Source organism: Haliaeetus leucocephalus, unplaced genomic scaffold (genome assembly GCF_000737465.1).
Source record: "Haliaeetus leucocephalus isolate CR32 unplaced genomic scaffold, Haliaeetus_leucocephalus-4.0 Scaffold1, whole genome shotgun sequence".
In the NCBI taxonomy this organism is placed as follows: domain Eukaryota; kingdom Metazoa; phylum Chordata; class Aves; order Accipitriformes; family Accipitridae; genus Haliaeetus; species Haliaeetus leucocephalus.
In genome coordinates this window covers 13,243,581-13,262,708 of record NW_010972437.1, presented here as the reverse complement: position 1 = coordinate 13,262,708, position 19,128 = coordinate 13,243,581, and the positions used below count along the sequence as shown (strand labels likewise).

General features: G+C 38.3%; 1 protein-coding gene across 1 annotated transcript in view; it reads right to left on the bottom strand.

Moving 5' to 3' along the window:
- The window catches only part of LRP2 (low density lipoprotein receptor-related protein 2), a 134,076-nt gene that overhangs the window by 24,627 nt on the left and 90,321 nt on the right, over positions 1-19,128 (bottom strand). Inside the window, exons 48-63 of the mRNA XM_010569474.1 lie at positions 17,553-17,754; positions 16,800-17,095; positions 15,783-16,299; positions 13,675-13,827; positions 13,022-13,192; positions 11,502-11,725; positions 10,908-11,085; positions 9,819-10,015; positions 7,956-8,201; positions 6,888-7,016; positions 5,376-5,495; positions 4,669-4,785; positions 4,279-4,395; positions 2,736-2,873; positions 1,814-1,936; positions 759-887 (exon numbers count right to left, since the gene is read on the bottom strand). Of these exons, the coding sequence (XP_010567776.1) occupies positions 759-887; positions 1,814-1,936; positions 2,736-2,873; positions 4,279-4,395; positions 4,669-4,785; positions 5,376-5,495; positions 6,888-7,016; positions 7,956-8,201; positions 9,819-10,015; positions 10,908-11,085; positions 11,502-11,725; positions 13,022-13,192; positions 13,675-13,827; positions 15,783-16,299; positions 16,800-17,095; positions 17,553-17,754 (3,057 nt within the window). The remainder of the gene's footprint in view (positions 1-758; positions 888-1,813; positions 1,937-2,735; positions 2,874-4,278; positions 4,396-4,668; positions 4,786-5,375; positions 5,496-6,887; positions 7,017-7,955; positions 8,202-9,818; positions 10,016-10,907; positions 11,086-11,501; positions 11,726-13,021; positions 13,193-13,674; positions 13,828-15,782; positions 16,300-16,799; positions 17,096-17,552; positions 17,755-19,128) is intronic.

The following is a 19,128-nucleotide window of genomic DNA, read 5'->3' as shown; positions in this document are numbered from 1 at the left end:
GGGGGGGGGGTGGGGGGGGGGGGGGGGGGGGGAGTTCCAAATTCCATGAGAATACTTTCTCTTGCCTCGAAGTTCAAGTCAAAGCTTTTGCATCTAAATGGATGCTAGTAAATTTATATGCACAGTTAATAAAAGTTGTGCAGAGGATCTGAGAGGGCCCTCAGCCCGAGGTCTGGCTGTTCTTATAGAATTCTGTGGTCATGTCTGTAAACAGGAAAATAGAAACATCTGAATATACTTTTTGTTTTCAACAGGGCTAGAGCAACCTATACCAGTTCAAACTCTGCCCATGAATAATTCCATAGGTTGGCCTATTGCAATTATGATTTAAATATCTGGATGTTCTTGCCTCCATAATGCAACCCATTTCAAAACAAGATCAAAATCAAACCCTTTTTTGTGATGCAAAAATACTCTAAACCTAAACAGGACTGTTCAGAGGGCTGAATTTCATAGAATCATAGACTCATTTAGGTTGGAAAAGACCTTTAAGATCATCGAGTCCTACCATAAATCTAACACTGCCAAGTCCCATTAAACCATGTCTGTAAGTGCCACATCTACACATCTTTTAAATACCCCAAAAGAAGCAAAACAGAAGATATTGTCATGGCTAATTGGATAACCCTAGTACAGACTAATTAAAAATCAATACCTCTTAGTATGCTATTCAAGAAGAAACATGTATTATTATCAATTTCAGAAATTTTTATTTCAATAGCATTGTAATTTTATATTCTATTGATATTATTACTTACTGCAGCCCATTTCATCAAAATGGTCTCCACAGTCATCATAATTGTCACAGACATAATGTAGAGGAATGCAATTTCCATTACTGCACTTGAATTCTTCAGTTGTACAAGGTCTTGGGGTTGGTTCTCTACCTACAGTCAAGAAGAGAAACACTCCTCTGTCACAGTTTCAGCTATGTAGTACCAACAGACAGCACTATTCCACATTGCAAACAAGGAAGCTGATGCAATCTGGTAAAATAGCAACTAGAGTGACTTTGGAATTCTGCAGTAAGGCTAAAACTATAACTGAGGCCTCCTGCCTTCTAGTCACATCCCCATGAACTGAAAGAAGCCCCTCCAATTTATAAAGATAGAAGGTAAATTATTCTTGTTAATAGATGATTGAACTTTCTTTTTAATAGCACAAATCTATTAATATCCTTTAATGATATACTTCATACATCTACAGACTTCAAGAGATTATTGTGAAAACTATTAAGAATATTGTACAATAAAGCCAGCAAATAATATCATTAAGCAACCAAAAATATGATTAAACTTGATAATATAAAAATCAACATAGTCAGTGAGAACTACATAAGATATCCAAGCGCAGAAGCCTACTGAATATTAAGAGCTTCTGCAGGATTTGGACGTAAATATCAACACTTACTATGTGCATAACAGTACCACAAATTCAGAGGTACCGTTTTCTCTATTTTAAAAGTCCCAGCTATCCATCCCATCCTTATTTTATGATACAGCCAAACTCCTTCTTCTTCCTTGAGTGGAGTTCATAATAAGATGACACAATTTAACAGCTACTCATAATAAAATAAAATATGATTTTGCAAATCATGCTTTGTACTTTTCAGACAAACGTTTGCTGATTTTTGTTACTTGTACGGAGAGCTGTGAATACATAGTACCAATAATTATAGTTCAAATTATTTCATACTAAGCTCTAGTTTTCATAATTTATGTTTAATTTTGACATTTCTGTAGTCCTTTGGTATTATTAAACATTAAGTACATCACAGTTACTGAATTTGCTGCTCAAGTTTGTGTAAACATACAGTGTTCCTCTTTTTCATCACTTCCATCTCCACAGTCATCCTCCTGGTTGCACAGCTCATGACTATATATACAGCGATTGTTTTCACATCGGAAACGGAATGGAGATTCACAAGCAATATCCACTGAAACCACAGAGATCAAGTCAGTCACACTTTGATACTTCATGCCATTAAGTCACAAATTATCACAATCACTTTTACCTGGTAACAATTATATGTTTCCTATATTTTAAAAGGTGTGGAGGCATTCAGATCCCAAAGAATATTTTCTCCACATGTTGGTGATTGTATATTAGAACATTACTCATTTTTTATCAGAAGACAGTACATCATCTTTGGCCAAAGGCATATCCTATGGCTACATATAACACTGAGGTTTCTATATCTGTTTATGACGTAAACTGACTGAAAAGCCCACATGCTATTTAAGTGGCTATATAGTGCATAACTGACAAAAACTGTTTAAGTAGCACCTCCAACACCTCATATTTAGAGCTAAAGTCAGGACTCCCTCAACCATATTTACAAAGATGTCCTGACTACACTGATAGCTTTAAAAGCTCTGCACCTTTGAGAATATATGTTACCTAAATTAATCTTTAATTGCAAACTGATGCTCTTATTTTAGGATAACCAACTTGAAAATGTGAAATAGTGTCCTTATCTCTTTGACATATTTCTCCCTTTTTTTATAACTACATATACAAACACCTGCAAAGCAGTGAGAAACATACTGGAGGAGGAGGAAGAGGAAGTGAACTTGCATATGAAGCAAAATTCTCAACACTCATCCTGAATTAAGACTGTGAGAATCTCCAGTGAAAAGAAAATATTTAAAATTTATTTTCTAATTGTTCTCTCTATTGTAATTAGAGATTTTATTATGCATATTGTTCATTTTAATATAATCTTTCTCTCTTACAGCAAAGGTGAAGTTCTTCATCGGAGTCATCTCCACAGTCATTATCACCATCACATTTCCAGTATGGCTGGATACAGACATGATTTTTACATTCAAACAGCATGGGCGGACAGTATGTACCATTAGGATACCGTGTTGCTGAAGAAAAGAAAATTATTATGACATTTTCATTTACAATGAAAATTTTAGGTTTTCCTGAAAAACATTCAGCCCAACCCGATATTATTTTTTTAATACCCTTCTCTCCATAGTAGGAGATACAATATGAGGCACTGCAAAGATCTACAGCAACAAAAGACTGCAAGGATCGAGGACTTCTTGGTAGCTATAACGTAATTAATTCAAGTTTGAATGAATAGTGAAACAACGTAAGTTACTCCCAGAAGCTTTTGAAAATAAACTGTCATTAATTTAACAAAAGCTACTTCAATTTGTTACTGACAAATCTAGTTCAGTAATAAAGGTAAATAACGTCACTGGGACCAAATGCGAATGACTGAAGAAGTACCTAAGATATCTAATTCCAAAATGACTCATGTTGGTATAGTAAAAAAAAATACGCAGATTCTGTAAAAGCTGTGAAAAAAACCTAACTAGAGCAAAGGGAAAACAAAAATATGACTCTTCCAAACTACATGAATAAACCATACCCTTGCCCTTTCAATGGCTTCTCATACACTTTTTCCTCCCTTCAAGAACAGCCCGATGTTGTGTAACTCATGTTCTGAAAGACTAACTGTTGTGATGTATGTTCCAGGATGTGGTTACCATCAGAAAAATAAAGGTCCTACTGTCCATACGCCCCTTCTTACACAAAGCACAGGTGTTAAAATTAAGTACGCAGGAAGATGGACAGAACTGCCCTGATACCAGCATGAAGAGAAAGGAATTCTCCCGAGTACTAAAGCCTAAAATAATTTGAACGTATAAGTCAGAACCAACACTTCAATATCACCTAAAAAGCCAATGTCAGTCAGCACAGATAGAGCAGAGAGGTGTTTTTTTCATTTCAACTGGGAACAATACTTTCTGGGTAAACAGCTGGAGGTGTAGCTCCATACAAGCTACAGTATACAGCTATTTTTTCACACTAGATCAATATACAGAAGACAGAAACAGAAAAGTATTTTATTTCCTTGGCTTCACTGATACTTTAGGAAACTATACACACCTTTGAGCATTATAAAAACAATCCCATTACAGAACCTTAGCAGAATACAGTACAACTGAAACAGTGGATCTTGCAGTGTCTGTGGGATAGTCAAAAATTTTAATTCAATCACATGTGTATCTTCTGCTGGACCTTGTAAACACATTAATTTCCTAACATTAGGAATGTGTTTACAATCAGTGTAAGAGATGGCAATCAATTATATTAAAAAGCTAATTCAAAACATTATACTTATCCTGAATTTTTACTGACATCACTGCATGTTGCAGAATTCTATACCTCTAAGGATTCATCTCACTTAAAGAGAGAGAAAAGTGAAAATCTTTCTGGAAGTGAGCTCAGTGAGCACCAATTGCAAAGCTTAAAACTCACGACAAGTTGCTTCATCAGAGAAATCGAGGCAGTCTGCATTTCCATCACATCTGAAGCGCTCTGCAACACAGTGTCCACTATCACACTGGAAATAACCTGGGTGGCAGGTCCTCAGCTCTGAAAAGATTCAGAAGTAACTGGTGAAATGTCTTCCTGTTCAAATCCAGATAAAGGGTTTACTTTTTGAGAACAACATCCTAAAAAAGACTGAAAAATCCCAGACTATTACAACTGTGATATCCTCTACTTTTGGTGGAATGACTGAAGTGGTCTGGTCAACATTACTCCATTAAAGATGCTTCCCATAAAAAAAATCATTTTTCAGAATAATTTATCACATTAGAAACAAAAGTGTGAACATGTAAGAGGTAGCATCCTGACAATACTTACCACAGTCACGTTCATCTGAATTATCTTCACAGTCATCATCGTGATCACAGATCCACCGGGAAGGAATGCAGCGCAAATTGTCACAACGGTATTCACTTTCTGTGCATTCACGAGGACCTTCATTTAAAATGAATGTACAAATATGAAAAGTTCCCCAGATGTAGATTTAAACATCCACACCTGTCTCATTAAACCAGACAAAAGTAATATGGGCAGATAATGTGGTATAATCCTTAAAACTAAATGATGCTAAAACAGCATTCTCCCCAATACTCTTTAATTATGTTAAACATTCTATGTCCCTCTTGACATAGAAAAAAGGAAATTCATTGTGGATTTTGTTTCATCACAGAATTATACAGGAATTTTTATTCCAAATCAGAAAAAAAAAAAAAAAAAATCCACTCTCATTGTTTAAGGAACTATATAGTACTACATTTGCACACAAGGCAGAATTCAAATGTCACTTCTTAGTGGAAAACAGGAATTTGTGTTATTGTGATGACTGGATTTATCAGTGGTTTTCTGTATCCAAAATGCTTCCTTGTGACATCACTGTGGTATTTCAGCAAAGAAAAGACAGGCTATAGAGTAAAACAACAGAACAGTTGCAGTTGCAGTTGAGAGCTGTCTGCCCCATTCTCATACGAAATAGAAGGATAGTTAAGTCAAAAGCTGGACTATATCATGACAGCCAAAAAACTCACTGCAGTTGTGCTCATCAGAATTATCTCCACAGTCATTATCTCCATCACACTTCCAGCGCAGTGGGATACATCGATGGTTGTCACAACGGAAATCTCCAAAAGGACTGCAAGTCATCTCCTCTACAGTGTAGAGAGTTTTCCAACAAAACAGCATAAATTAGCATAGTCTTTGGATAAGTTGGAATGCACAGAAGATAATGGAAGTAGATAGAGATGAAAAAGTAGATAGAGTAGAAAAAGACCTGGGGGTCTGGTTGACAGCCGGCTGAATATGAGCCAGCAGTGTGCCCAGGTGGCCAAGAAGGCCAGCGGCATCCTGGCCTGCATCAGAAATAGCGTGGCCAGCAGGAGCAGGGAAGGGATTGTTCCCCTGTACTCAGCACTGGTGAGGCTGCACCTCGAGTACTGTGTTCAGTTTTGTGCCCCTCACTACAGGAAAGGCATTGAGGTGCTGGAGCGTGTCCAGAGAAGGGCAACCAAGTTGGTGAGGGGCCTGGAGCACAAGTCTTATGAGGAGCGGCTGAGGGAACTGGGGCTGTTTAGTCTGGAGGAGAAGAGGCTGAGGGGAGACCTTATCGCTCCCTACAACTACCTGAAAGGAGGTTGTAGTGAGGTGGGTGCTGGTCTCTTCTGTCAGGTGGCTGGAAATAGGACGAGAGGAAATGGCCTCAAGTTGAGGCAAGGGAGATTTAGGTTAGATATTAGGAAAAATTTTTTTACTGAGAGGGTTGTCAAACATTGGAATAGGCTGCCCAGGGAAGTGGTTGAATCACCATCCCTGGAGGTATTGAAAAGCGTGTAGACACGGCACTTCAGGACATGGTTTAGTGGGCATGGTTGATGGTTGGACTTGATGATCTTAAAGGTCTTTTCCAACCTAAATGATTCTATGATTCTGTGTTTGTGCCACAAACTGGGCCAAGTAGTACAGAATTGATTAAGAAACAGCTGAAATAAGTATATAGAACTGAGATGGAAACACAGAGATAAATTTAGTACTGTCAAAGGAAGGCATCTTGACCTCATGGTGTGTTACACTTTCAAGTATTTCCTGGTTCTGATATAGTGATCTGATGTCCTCTAAGCTTTGTGTATAAGTGTATGAGAGGTTTCAACACAAATCAAGGGTCTGGGAAAGCATCATCATATTTCCCATACTGACAGTTTCACCAGCACAGAAGGTTAATTAAGTAAATGTAGAAAACACTGACAGTTGTAATTGTCTAAAATAGTTCAGCTCAAATAAAAGTATTTCCTGTTTCATCTGATGACATATCGGGCAAAATAATAAAATCCTGATCTTCAGAGCTCATAAACATGTGAACTGCACAATCAATTGCTGCACATAGAATTTTTCCTGAAGACAAATAACTACCAGGCTAATTAATTGATATCAAACAAAATATACTCAGGTACATTATTACTAAAGATTTTCAGAAAATCAAGGTGTTTGTAAATTGGAGAAATATTTTAGGTACAAAGTTATGTTGAAATGACCTTCCCTGAACATACCACAGCCTTGTTCGTCACTGTTGTCTCTGCAGTCATCATTCCCATTGCACACTGCCCATGATGGTATGCAACGGTAGTTGGTTCTACAGCTGAATTGTGTGTGATTGTCACACCGATAGGCAGGGCCCACTGAAAGAGGCAGTTGTCAAAGTTAGTGTCACTTAGCCATTAAACTGTTGTTGCTAGTCTGCCTTTCAAAATCTGTTATAATTCATAGTCACTTATTTCTACTAAAAAGAGCTATCTGCTAACTTCAGTGTTGTAAAAGAGGAAGTGTTAAATGTATCTGGTTTTACTATCTTTTCCAATCTATGCTGCCTGTATTCTGCATATGCTACAAAGCCAGGACAGGTTCAACTGATATTCAGTGTGTTTTTCCCTGAAATATTTAGAGCTGGTAACGGTGGTAATAGAAGCTCCAAACCTGGAAGCCAGAGGAGGCAGCTGTCCTCAGATGGCAAAAACTTGGTCACAAGTTCTTCCAGATCGCCAGTGACTCAAAGAGACATGCTGGAGCACATAGGAAAATCCTGCTGTTAAACATATGCTAGACTGTGCTCTGTGTTTGTTCTCCTTGTAAGCTTTTGTTTCCAAATCATGTGCCTATCATCATGAGAAATTTTAGCTTCAAGAAATGAAACTTTACTTTGTTTTTGTAAAAAGTATGACATATGTCATACGTCAAAGTGAAACAAAGTAAAAATTGGTGAACTGGCATTCACTGCTTCCACATAGGCAATGGATGAGCATGTATCCTTTTTACAAAGTGTTGTTAGGGGCCAAGCAAAGGATGCTGCTAGCATCAAACAAGTCAGAGTGAGACGCTGCCAGCTCTTGATAATCTGGCCAGCATAAATAAACTTTCTCCCCTTCACGAATAATTAGTAAATTATCACATAGCCTCTATGTTTTCTAACACTCTTTTAACAGTCTAACACATGACTTCAATTAGCTTGCAGAAAATAATCCTTTCCAATAAATTTTCAACCTCAGGAAAATTAAGTAATGCGGTTTGTTCTGCTTTTGGTGCACTACAATGTACGCAGCTTACTACAGCTGTGTGCTTACTGCATTCGTGGAATGGCTCATCAGAGTTATCACCACAATCATCATCCACATCACACTTCCAGGACTGTGGGATGCAGCGGCCATTGTCACATTTAAATTGGCCCGGGGGACAGGTTCTACTGGCACAGTGAATACTATCTTCATCCGAGTTGTCACCACAGTCATCCTCTCTATCACACTGCCAGGCTTCTGGGATACATCGTTTATTGGCACACTGCCACTGATGAGTTTCACACTGGTGATTAGCTGAAAGAATACAAATTGGCTGTTAGGATACTGAAATTTACAGGAATGATCTGCTGCTGTTATGTCAATTGAGCAGTTATCATGTCTACACCACAAGTGAAGAAGAAAGCCAGTAAAAATTTTCAACATCACATTTGCTTGCCCAGTTAAGGTACAGATTTCTAATGGCACATGGCACATTTCCCACAGGCATCTTCAGACAAGCTCACTAAGGCTCTACATTTTTCTAGGAGTGAGACAGATACTATCTTCTCCTAAAGCAGAGGGGAATAAACCCAGCATTCAAACATGATTGAGGCAGGGGCTCCCAGTCACTTCACAGAGAAGCTAAGTGACATTGTGGCTCTGGCCATGCTACCAACTTAAATGTACATTGCCTGAAGAGCCTGTTCCTCTGACTGTGAATGAACATGTCAGAAAACTTAGCAGAAGACCATGCTAATATCAGCTCCACAACCTATAAATGTACAGCCTCTAATCCCAGAGGCCAAAGCACTGGAAGCTGATGTCAGCAATGCTGGCAAACTGAGGGAACCTCTGAAGGTCTATGAAAATCAGCACTGGAGTCAACACTGATCTCTGCTTCCAGACTTTGTATGTCTTACTGGACACCACCCTACTACTTTTTTACATATACTGCCAAACTGTTCAAGACGAAACTGTATATTATAATTTCCATACATTTTCTAGACTAAAGGATTCTATTCCCATGCATGAGATGATGAGCAGAAGAAATCATATGGACCTAAACTGACTTTTATTGTACCCAGTATGTTAAAACCAGTGACACATTACGCAGCTGCCACATTTCTACTTGTTTAATATTCCCCTGTGCCACACTTAAGAGCTTACCTATTTGAAACTCAGGTAAAATTGACTTTTAATTTAATTCTGTCATTGTTAGAAACACTTTGCTAATGAAAGGCAATTAAACTATCAATTATACAACCACACTGCTTTCCCCATCACAACCTCCCCTTTGTATTACTAAGCTTGCAACTGCCAGAACTACATTATTTACAAAAAGAGAATGAAGGACGTGCTTTTTTAAATTAGATATAAGTATGTGGAATAAGACAGAGTTTTAAGGAAATAACACTATTCCACAAGCATAATTAGGCTACACTTCTAAAATACTGCCATCACAAACAGCTCTCCTAAACATATCTGCCCACATGCACTGGATTTTGTGCAATGCAGAGGGTGAAATAATTTTGTCCCATCACACAAAGCTCTAGAATACAGGGAAAATTAGCATACCTGGTAGATTGACCTGGGCATTAGGAAGCCTTAGATTCCTCATACTCACCATGGCTTTACTTGGAACAAAACAAAATGAGTCCTGCTTCTAGTATTTTATACCTCATATTGTAATTTATACCAGTACAAATCTGTCTCAAAGGTATAGAAAATGTTTGGTTTGATATAGTACATTTTTGGTCTCCTTCACCCTGCTTTTGCACTGAGGTGAATTGCTCTAGCAGGTACAAGACTAGAAAAGACTGCATCTGTCTACCTCAGCTTTTCATCTGTAAAAAAAGAGACAATTCTGAAATTTATATACAGTTTACACATCTTGTACTGGCAAAACACTTAAATTTATTAATTGTAACATACCACAAAGTACAGAATCTTCATCTGATCTGTCATGGCACTCTGGCTGGGTATTGCACAAGAAATGTGGGCTTGTGCAGTTCCCATCATTACACTGGAACTGACCAACAGGACAGTATCGGTGCGGACAGGTAGGGGGCTCATCAGAGCCATCTCGACAGTCCCTCTGTCCATCACATTTCCACCAGATAGGAATACACCTACAAAGAGGAAACAGTGTTTTCTTTCTTGAGGATATGTCTCTACAGATGTACAACCATCCTTTGACAGCACAAAAGACAGTCTTGTCTCAGCGTTATTTCTTGTAATTTCCAAGACACCTTGAGTTTCATGTCTTCTGTTTCATGTCAAATGCTAACAAAATATGCCAGAATACTGTCACCAGAAACAGTTTATAGTGGTGGGCCTCTAGTAGGAAGCTCACAGCAAATTAATAAGGATTTAATTTTTATGTGTATTTGTGGTAACCATCTCTCTTTAGATCAATCTTCAATTGGATTTTTAAAGAGGCAACCTTTTAACAAGCCATCTGAACTTTTGCACAAGAATTTCACTAGGGATTATCATTGTAACATTGCTTCAGAGAGCCACCTAATAAGCACACCAGAGTGATACAATATCAGCACAGTAGTTCTTATATAACCATTCATCTCCCACCACTGCTGTTCTCTCGGAAAAAGGGTTGGAAATGTGCCCCCATCAGCTAAATGGCTTTCCTGGGAGACAGCATATATTTGGCAGAAAACAGATACATTGTAAAAGACGTACAAAAAATAAGAGACGGTTCCAGGGTTGTGAATCCAACTGGAAATGGTTTCTGGAGGTACATGTTTCTAACAACCTGAACTTTACTACATTAGCAGCGTCATAAAACAGGAAGAAAGGTAAAAAAAGTACTATTTAAACAAGGAGTCTAGAAGTATTTTTCCAAAATGGAAGCCTGTCTGGTCCTGGCTTTGTCTTTGCAAGCACACTACAAACTCATAGTGAGAGCAGAAGGAATACCTAATTTCATACTCTTTTGAAGAGACTAAACTGTAAAATATATCCTTAAAAAGACACTGAAAAAAAGATGGCGAGCAGTGGACTTACCTCTCAGTGTCTGCACAGAGAAATTGGGTGCTAGAGCACATTGGAAGGCAGTGAGCTGTATTGCCGAACTGTACTATCATGAAGTTATCGGGACATTCACAGGAATAACCCTGACCACCAGCTTTTATTAGACAAAGATGGGAACAACCACCATTGTTTGTGCCACAAGGATTATTAACTGGTAAAACAGAAGAATAAATATTACCATACTTTGCAAATCCCGGGACACAACAGTCTCAATCTACAACAGACTCCTCTAATACTCTAATACTGTATTGAAAACTTAAATGTAGTAAGTTGAAAAACAAAACCTAGATAAGTAGGCACATAGTGGGAGAAACATGTATGATTTCATATACAGGAAATGCATGCCATTAAGCCATGATGTTTTAGAAACTAATTTAAAATAATGCATTTCCAGTCATTGTTATTCAATGAAAAGGCAATTCATGATGTCAAGTAGAGACCTACATTTACTCCGTGCATTTTATTCCCCTCAGGAAAGGCAAAAGCTGAGTGAACGTACAACCCTTTACAATTAGTCTTCGGCTAACAGCTGACCCTCTAAATGCAAATCTAATTCAGTTTTCTCACCAAATGGCTGTCTGTATGGATGGTAAACATGGATGTCAAATGGCCTGTGTGTGGTGTTCACAAGAACAGTCCTGTCCGATCCATCGTATTTATTTCCCTTTTCAACTGTTCTTGTGTTCCAGTCAGTCCAATATATTGTGTCTTCAAAAATTGTTATTGCAAACGGATGAGGTAAAGTCCCATCATATACTGTGTGACGATGATGTCCATCCAGGTCAGAGTACCTACACAAAGAAAAATATGTGCAAAACATTCAGATAAATGCTAAAACATCTTCACATCTTTATTATGTATGCTTATGGTACTTCATTATTGGTGACCAGGATCATGCAATGTGGCATTGCAGCTTCTTTAGTCCCTAATGATAGAGCACTGTCCTCAATGAATTCATTTTAAGATATTCAGGAAAGTAAAACAGGTTATTTCAGGCAACTAAATGGAATAGAGGAACATCCACTGAAATGTAAAGTCCTCCCACAGAAGCATATCAGCTAGTCCAATGAAATTTTGCACATTTACTGCCTTACAGCAAGTTATTTTTGTCACTTGGGAGACAAGCTTGCCTGGATCATTCAAACTGCTAATAATGGAACACTTAAGACAATAACAGGCCTCCTATATTCCTAAATTTTAAACGTCTTTCTGATTTAGAGCTTCCTCTGATGAGATACCTTTAATAAGATTTTGTATTTTTACTATCACATCGCTATAGGGGAAAATTATGAAATACAAGAGAGAAAAAGCAAGAGACAGAGAAACGTACATGTAATTAACATACATTTAAAAAAAAAAAAGATATTTTTAACACCTCAGCACAGAAAAAGCTGCCAGGAGAATTAATGTAAAGAACAGAAGTAAATATAAATTTAAATACATGTGTAAATATGAATACAAATATAAATACTAATATAAATACAAAGGATTGTTTTTAAAGTATTACAATGCCTTGACAAGAACCAGAATACTAGTTACTCATTTTTACTCATATTTAAGTGAAAATTTTCTAACACTAGAAGCAATTAACAGATTTTTATTGATTAACAACCCCCACCCCCCCCATATGCTAACAGGAAATTCCATGTCATACCTAGGGACAAACCTTGAAAGATCTTATAAAGATTTGTATACTTTTTTATTAGCACACAAATAGTTCAGTTACAATTCAACTCTTATCTATAGGCAGAAACAAGAGAATCAGAAAAAAGGGTGATTTTATACTCAGTTTTGCTTTGGTTCAGGTTGTACATCTAGATATAGAAAAGCTGCATATTCAAGTACTGACTGTGAATCTTTTCACTATAATTTTTGGACCACTTCCAGTGGGACCTAGGATGCAAATATAGGAACTAGGCTACTGCATCATCTAGTGATTCACAACATCTACTACTCCAGACTTTCTGACTCTGGTTTCCTATGGAGTCAGTAGGTAGAAATATGTAAGATGCTTACAGCATCTATAAATGCTACCACCACAATCTGACATGAGCAGTTATTCCATTGTTTCTTTTCTGTGTACGTACTCAATGTAATTTAGATGGGCATCTGCCCAGTAGAGCTTGTCGTTGGTGTAATCTATGGTGAGTCCATTGGGCCACTCCAACTTTGTAGAGATAATCACTGTCTTCTCCTTGCCATCCATGCCTGCTCGTCCAATATAGGCTCGATCTGCCCAGTCTGTCCAGTAAATCTGTCTGTTCAAATAAATATTTATAGTTAGGACTGCAGTAAAAATATGCTGAAGTAAATATTAGAAGCCACACCCCAAATATAGTATTTCCTGCAACAGAACTAAAGCAGAGATTGAGGAAGATAAGAAAAAGGTTAACATATTTGTTACTTTAACTACTACAGCAGACAATTGGGTGATCACAATTGTCCTCAAAGAATACAACTGGCAGCCCCACTGTCTATCAAACCACACACACTTCTATCAACCTTTTTAGACTTGCAGTCAAAACTTCCTTGTCCACATGGAACCAAATTCCACTGTCAATGATATCTGACAGCCCTGCACATATGCCTACAAAAGGCAAGCTACTGTTTTTCCTAAGCTGCAACTAAGATCTAATGCCATGCAAATCTAAGTACAGGCAGCCAAAATTTATTTCGTATTTTCAGAGACAGTGCAAGACTATTTGCAAAAGAAAGGAAAAGCACTCTTGAAATGTCATACCCATATTTTGGATGAACAGCAATTGCTCTGGGGTACTGAAAGCAGAAAGTGTTGTTGGCATCCACACACCGATCCACCAGTTTTTTCCGGAATCTTCCATCAAGTTCAGAGACATAGAGACAATCTTTGTAGGCATCCACCCAGTACAATTTTCTGAAATGTTTTAAAGTTAATTTATTTATTCTTATGTAATTTTTTTGGTTTATATTGCTTCACAGCATCTTAAATTTCACAGGTTTTTTTTCTCCTGCAAGCAATATATCCACTGTAAAGGAAGAATACACATACTGTACTGACATCTCTTCTACACCATGCTCCAGATTGCCCCTTTCATTCCTGCTGTTCCTGCATCCACAGTCATTGGTGCCAAATTCAAACTTGCAGTTGCCCAGTTGAGTAATAATATGCCATTTGCCTATAAATTCCTAAATCCCCCTTCTCTTCCCTTTGTCTCCTACAAACAATGGCCAGCGAAGAGGAGCAGGAAAACAGACATGCAGCACAATGGATTGTGACCAAGGCTGTAGAGTGGTGTAGAGAATCATCATCTGTTCCATGCTGCCACCTCTGCTCTCATCAAACAGGTAGAACAGTTGCCAGGTTCTCCTTTGAAACTTCCTAAGGAGTTCGATGGCCTAATTTAAACTTCACCTAGAATTTTCTAACACTTCTATTACTTTGCCTAGGAATTATACACAGCTGTAATCAAAGAAATCATGCAAGCTGAAATGATGTTTTTAAAAAGCCTGCAACAAAAGAAAGCGTTTAATTTCATTAGAACTACAGTAGGCTACTTTGAAATTGTCTGCACAGCTGGTCAGCTCCAGCATCCATAGAGCCATACCAGAAATAGCCTGACAGATACAGTCTCTGTCTACACCACCCTGAGCAGTACCATTCCCACCAGGGAGGAGGAGAAGGTAGTCTTCCCCAACCTGCACCTCATGGCATCCTCCAGTCCTCTCCCTGTAGTGAAAATGAGCAGAAAAACTCATCAACCATTGTATTGTCCTTCAGCCTTTCTGAAACACTTAAACAAAAACTCACTGAAGGCATAACTAATGGGAGCTGAAATAATTCAGCAACTGTATTAGTAATGGGGCAGTTAGGACCACTTCAGCTAAAATTAGGCTTTTCCTTCCTCACCTCTCTGAATCATAAAACATTTGGGACTGCTGGCAACATTAATTATCATTAGGTTTAGAGACAAAGTGGTTTAAAAAAAATAACCATTATATTGATATATTCATATAAACACTCTCATACAAGTTCCAAATGTGACTTTTTTAACCATTATTTTGCCGAGTCTGATCCATGATATTTAAATTTTTCATACGGATAGTAGTGCACTCAGAAAGCAAAACCTGATGAAACACAGCCAAGAACACTGTCAGAGAGGGTACCGCATAAGGACTGAGTTTCTGTGGGAGTAAATCAGACTACTTTTTGAAACACAGCAGGCAATTAAAAAAATGACCATAATGCAAAGTGCAATTACCTCACCCTTATACTGTCCTCCTTACAGCAAATAATGTGGATCATGTTGTTTGAGTGTCAGTTAAAGACGCATTTTTCAAAAGCAGAAGAAACATGCTCTTCGCATTGGTACAGGAACTACATTTCATTAATGTTTATTATTACTTACTTCATTGGAATCTAATTACCTGTTGTAACATATTGTTTATGCCTAGAGGAAAGCCTGCATCCCAACCCCAACAACTGCTAGCAAAGGAATAAAGAACCTAAGCTCAAAATCCCTAAGCCATAGCCACATGTAACATCCCACCTGCCTGCTTGCCTAGTCTATTCATTAACGGTTTCCTAACAAGTCTTTACCAAGGGTCATATGTACTACTTTATTATTGAGCGCGCAACTCTGATATAACCTCGGTATACTAGATACAAGAGCAATTAAAGAAAAGTGTTACATAATGTATTAGATGCTGATAAACAATTCCAGAGCAATTGTTTAAGACTGCATCCACAATCCAAAACTATTTCAGCACTCATTGGGATTTTCATATGAAGTGGGAGAAAACCCCTAAGATAAACTCCCTCATACATCATTTCCTTAGTAGCCCAGAAAGACAGAAAGCGTATTTTCTTACCTGCCAACCCAGTCAACAGCGATACCTTCCCCGTTGGGCACATCATCACTTATCACTGCCTCCTTATTTGTTCCATTTAGGAACATTCGTTCAATGACCTTCCTCCCCACATCAATCCAGTACAACCTCTTTTCCACCCTGTCAAAGTCCAGTGCCACCACATTTCTCAGTCCTTGCAAAATGAGAGAGTAAGACTGGCCATCTGCTGTAAGATTTCTCAGATAGTAACGGTTGCTAAAAATAAGGTATGGGGAGATATTACTATTTTGCCGGCAACTTTTTCCGTCAGGCTCCCGGATATAGCCTGGGGCACACTTACAGATGTAGGAGCCAGCTGTGTTCTCACAAATCTGGCTACATACTGATGGAGTTTCATTGCACTCATCAATATCATCACAAGTCCGTTTATCAGACATAAGTTTGTATCCGGGATGACAAGAACAGTAGAAACTTGTCTGTGTGTCTGTACAGTCATGATCACATCCACTGATTGAAGGGTCACTGCATTCATTTATACCTGGGGAAGGAAAGGAGCTCTTATTCAAGGAACTGGCCAGCAGAGAAAATAGTGCAGTCACTTTCCAATGTACTCCCTCTGTCTGTCTCTCCCTGCTACTCCCTGAAAACACTGAGTATGAATCTGGGCTGTTGTAATAAAGGAGCAAAGAAAAGAATCTAATATAAAATTATTCTAGCATCTTTGAGGTCTGTCACCAAACACAGAGTGCAAAATATACACTTATGAATGGTGTATTTTGGAAATGTAAGGGCAATAAATAACAATGTATAAACAATATTTAGTTTATACAATTAGCTAATTTTCACAGTTTGCTTAAACAGTATATAAGTATGATTTAATTAAAACAAAAAAATAGATATATACATTTCTTATCCTTCTGAGACAACCATGGAATAGATATGATTGTAATTAAGCAATTGTCTTAAAAGTTCATTTTTTTTTAAAGCTGCCTAAGCGTTTTAAATTAAATAAGACAATACAAATAAATCTACACATACCACATCCTTTTTCATCACTATTATCTAAGCAATCATCCAACCGATTGCAGACTTTAACCATTTCAATGCAGTTTCCATTGTCACATTTAAAATGATGGGGAGAGCAGGTCGCTTCTGGTGTACTGCAGAGATGTTCCAGCTCATCAGATTCATCACCACAGTCATTATCCCCATCACAGATGTAGGCCTTGGAAATGCAGCGCCCATTCAGACAAGTAAACTGGTGCTGTTGACATGGTTCATAGATGCATCCCCTTTCATCACTGCTGTCACCACAGTCATTCCGCCTGTCACATCTGAAGAAGAATGAACACTTTTTTCAAATATAAGGCAGCAACCATTATCTCTGGGGCAGATGGATAGATATGCTCCTCATTTCCAAAGAAGGTCAGATATTATTAGCTCCAATGGAAAAGACTTTCAGAAATCAGGGTCATATTATATAGAGTCTGATCTTGTGAGTCCTGCTTGTAATCCCTGTATGCATTACAAGCTGAACAGAATCACCCCAGGAGAGGTTACTAGGCACAATAAAAAGGATTAAATGCTAATGGTGAGCACTGGGGATATTAACATAGAAAATTCCAGAGCATTTTCAAGTTAAAACCAATGCCTGAAGGCAGAGCAGATAAATAGTTTCATTACAATATGCAGATCTACTTAACAACTAAGTACTGTGAAAAAAAGGTTGAATTAGCTGCTTCCCTTTAACCAATTTTTAGAATTTCTGCAGCAGCTCAGGCAGTTACAAACCTGTATGTGTTTCGGATGCACAAGCCATTACTACAGGTAAACTCATTTTCTGTGCAAGATCTTCGTGTGCAGTTCTGGTGTTCATCAAATGCATCACTGCAGTCAGCATCGCCATCACAAATCCATGACCGAGGAATGCACCTCCGGAGTGGGGGTCGATTGTTGGCACATGTAAACTCTGCTGCTGTGCAGTTGCGGTTTGCTGGAAGAAAAGCATGTTCACTGACACACCAAGTTATACTGTGTGTATGTAACACCCTCCCCTGCCTCACAGAAACACAGCCTGAATATCCACCCATAATCCACAATAAAGCTGTGCTCTGCTGCATATGCAGAGATAGACACCACTGCACCCTCTCATATACAAAACTCCTACACATTCCCACTAATTTTCACTGACCATTCCTCTTCACAGAGGCTGACTGGGAGCCAAAGCACTTTAGGATTCCTTAGGCAATACTGAGATGTGCAAAACTCTGGATCTTGTTGGATTCTCAGTATAAGCTTTTCATATGTCTGGCTAGATATTCTGGCAGCTGAACAGGTATTAGACCTAGGCTTTCTATCCCCTGCTTTGTTCAAGGTATTGTGTGCTCCAGGGAGCAAAGGGAGCACCACTGCAGTTAAAAAGGGCAAGGACTTCAAGTGTATCCAGATGCTGTGAAAAGAATCAATGAGCAGGACAAGGTTTGGTGAACCTTCTTCCCTTTGTTCACCCTCTAAACAGCCATGCTTATTTTGCTCACTAATTTTTAAAGAAATTATGCCAAAACCATGTGGTTATTAATATATATAAGACGTAGTGTGTGATGATCGGGGAGTATCTCCACTGAAGCTGCCATTGCTGCTCAGATGATACAAACAACCCAGGTTAATTATATCTCCACTTGAACTCAACAATTCAAAGAAGAGTAATCGCAAAATTAGAACAATTTTTTTTTTTAACCAGTAAAATATTCAATTTTAATTCAATATAATGAAAATGAAGGTACAAAAATGTTGTGGTTTAACCCCAGCTGGCTACTAAGCACCACAAAGCCACTCGCTCACTCCCCCCTCCCTGGTGGGATGGGGGAGAGAATCGGAAGGGTAAAAGTAAGAAAACTCATAGGTTGAGATGAGAACAGTTTAATAACTGAAATAAAATGAAAATAAAAATAATAATTGTAATGAAAAGGAAAATAACAAAAAGGGAAAGAAATAAAACCCAAGAAAAAAAAGTGATGCAAATGACAAACAATTGCTCACCACAAACTGACCAATGCCCAGCCTGTTCCTGAGTGGCCCAGTGGCCCCCCAGCCAGCTTTCCCCCTCATTTATATGCTGAGCATGACATCATATGGTATGGAATATCCTTTTGGCCAGTTGGGGTCAGCTGTCCTGGCTGTGTCCCCTCCCAACTTCTTGTGCAACCCCAGCGTCCTCACTGGCAGGGCAGCATGAGAAGCTGAAAAGTCCTCAACTTAATGTAAGCACTGCTCAGCAACAACTAAAACATTAGTCTGTTATCAACATTATTCTCATCGTAAATACAAAACACAGCACTATACCAGCTACTGGAAAGAAAATTAACTC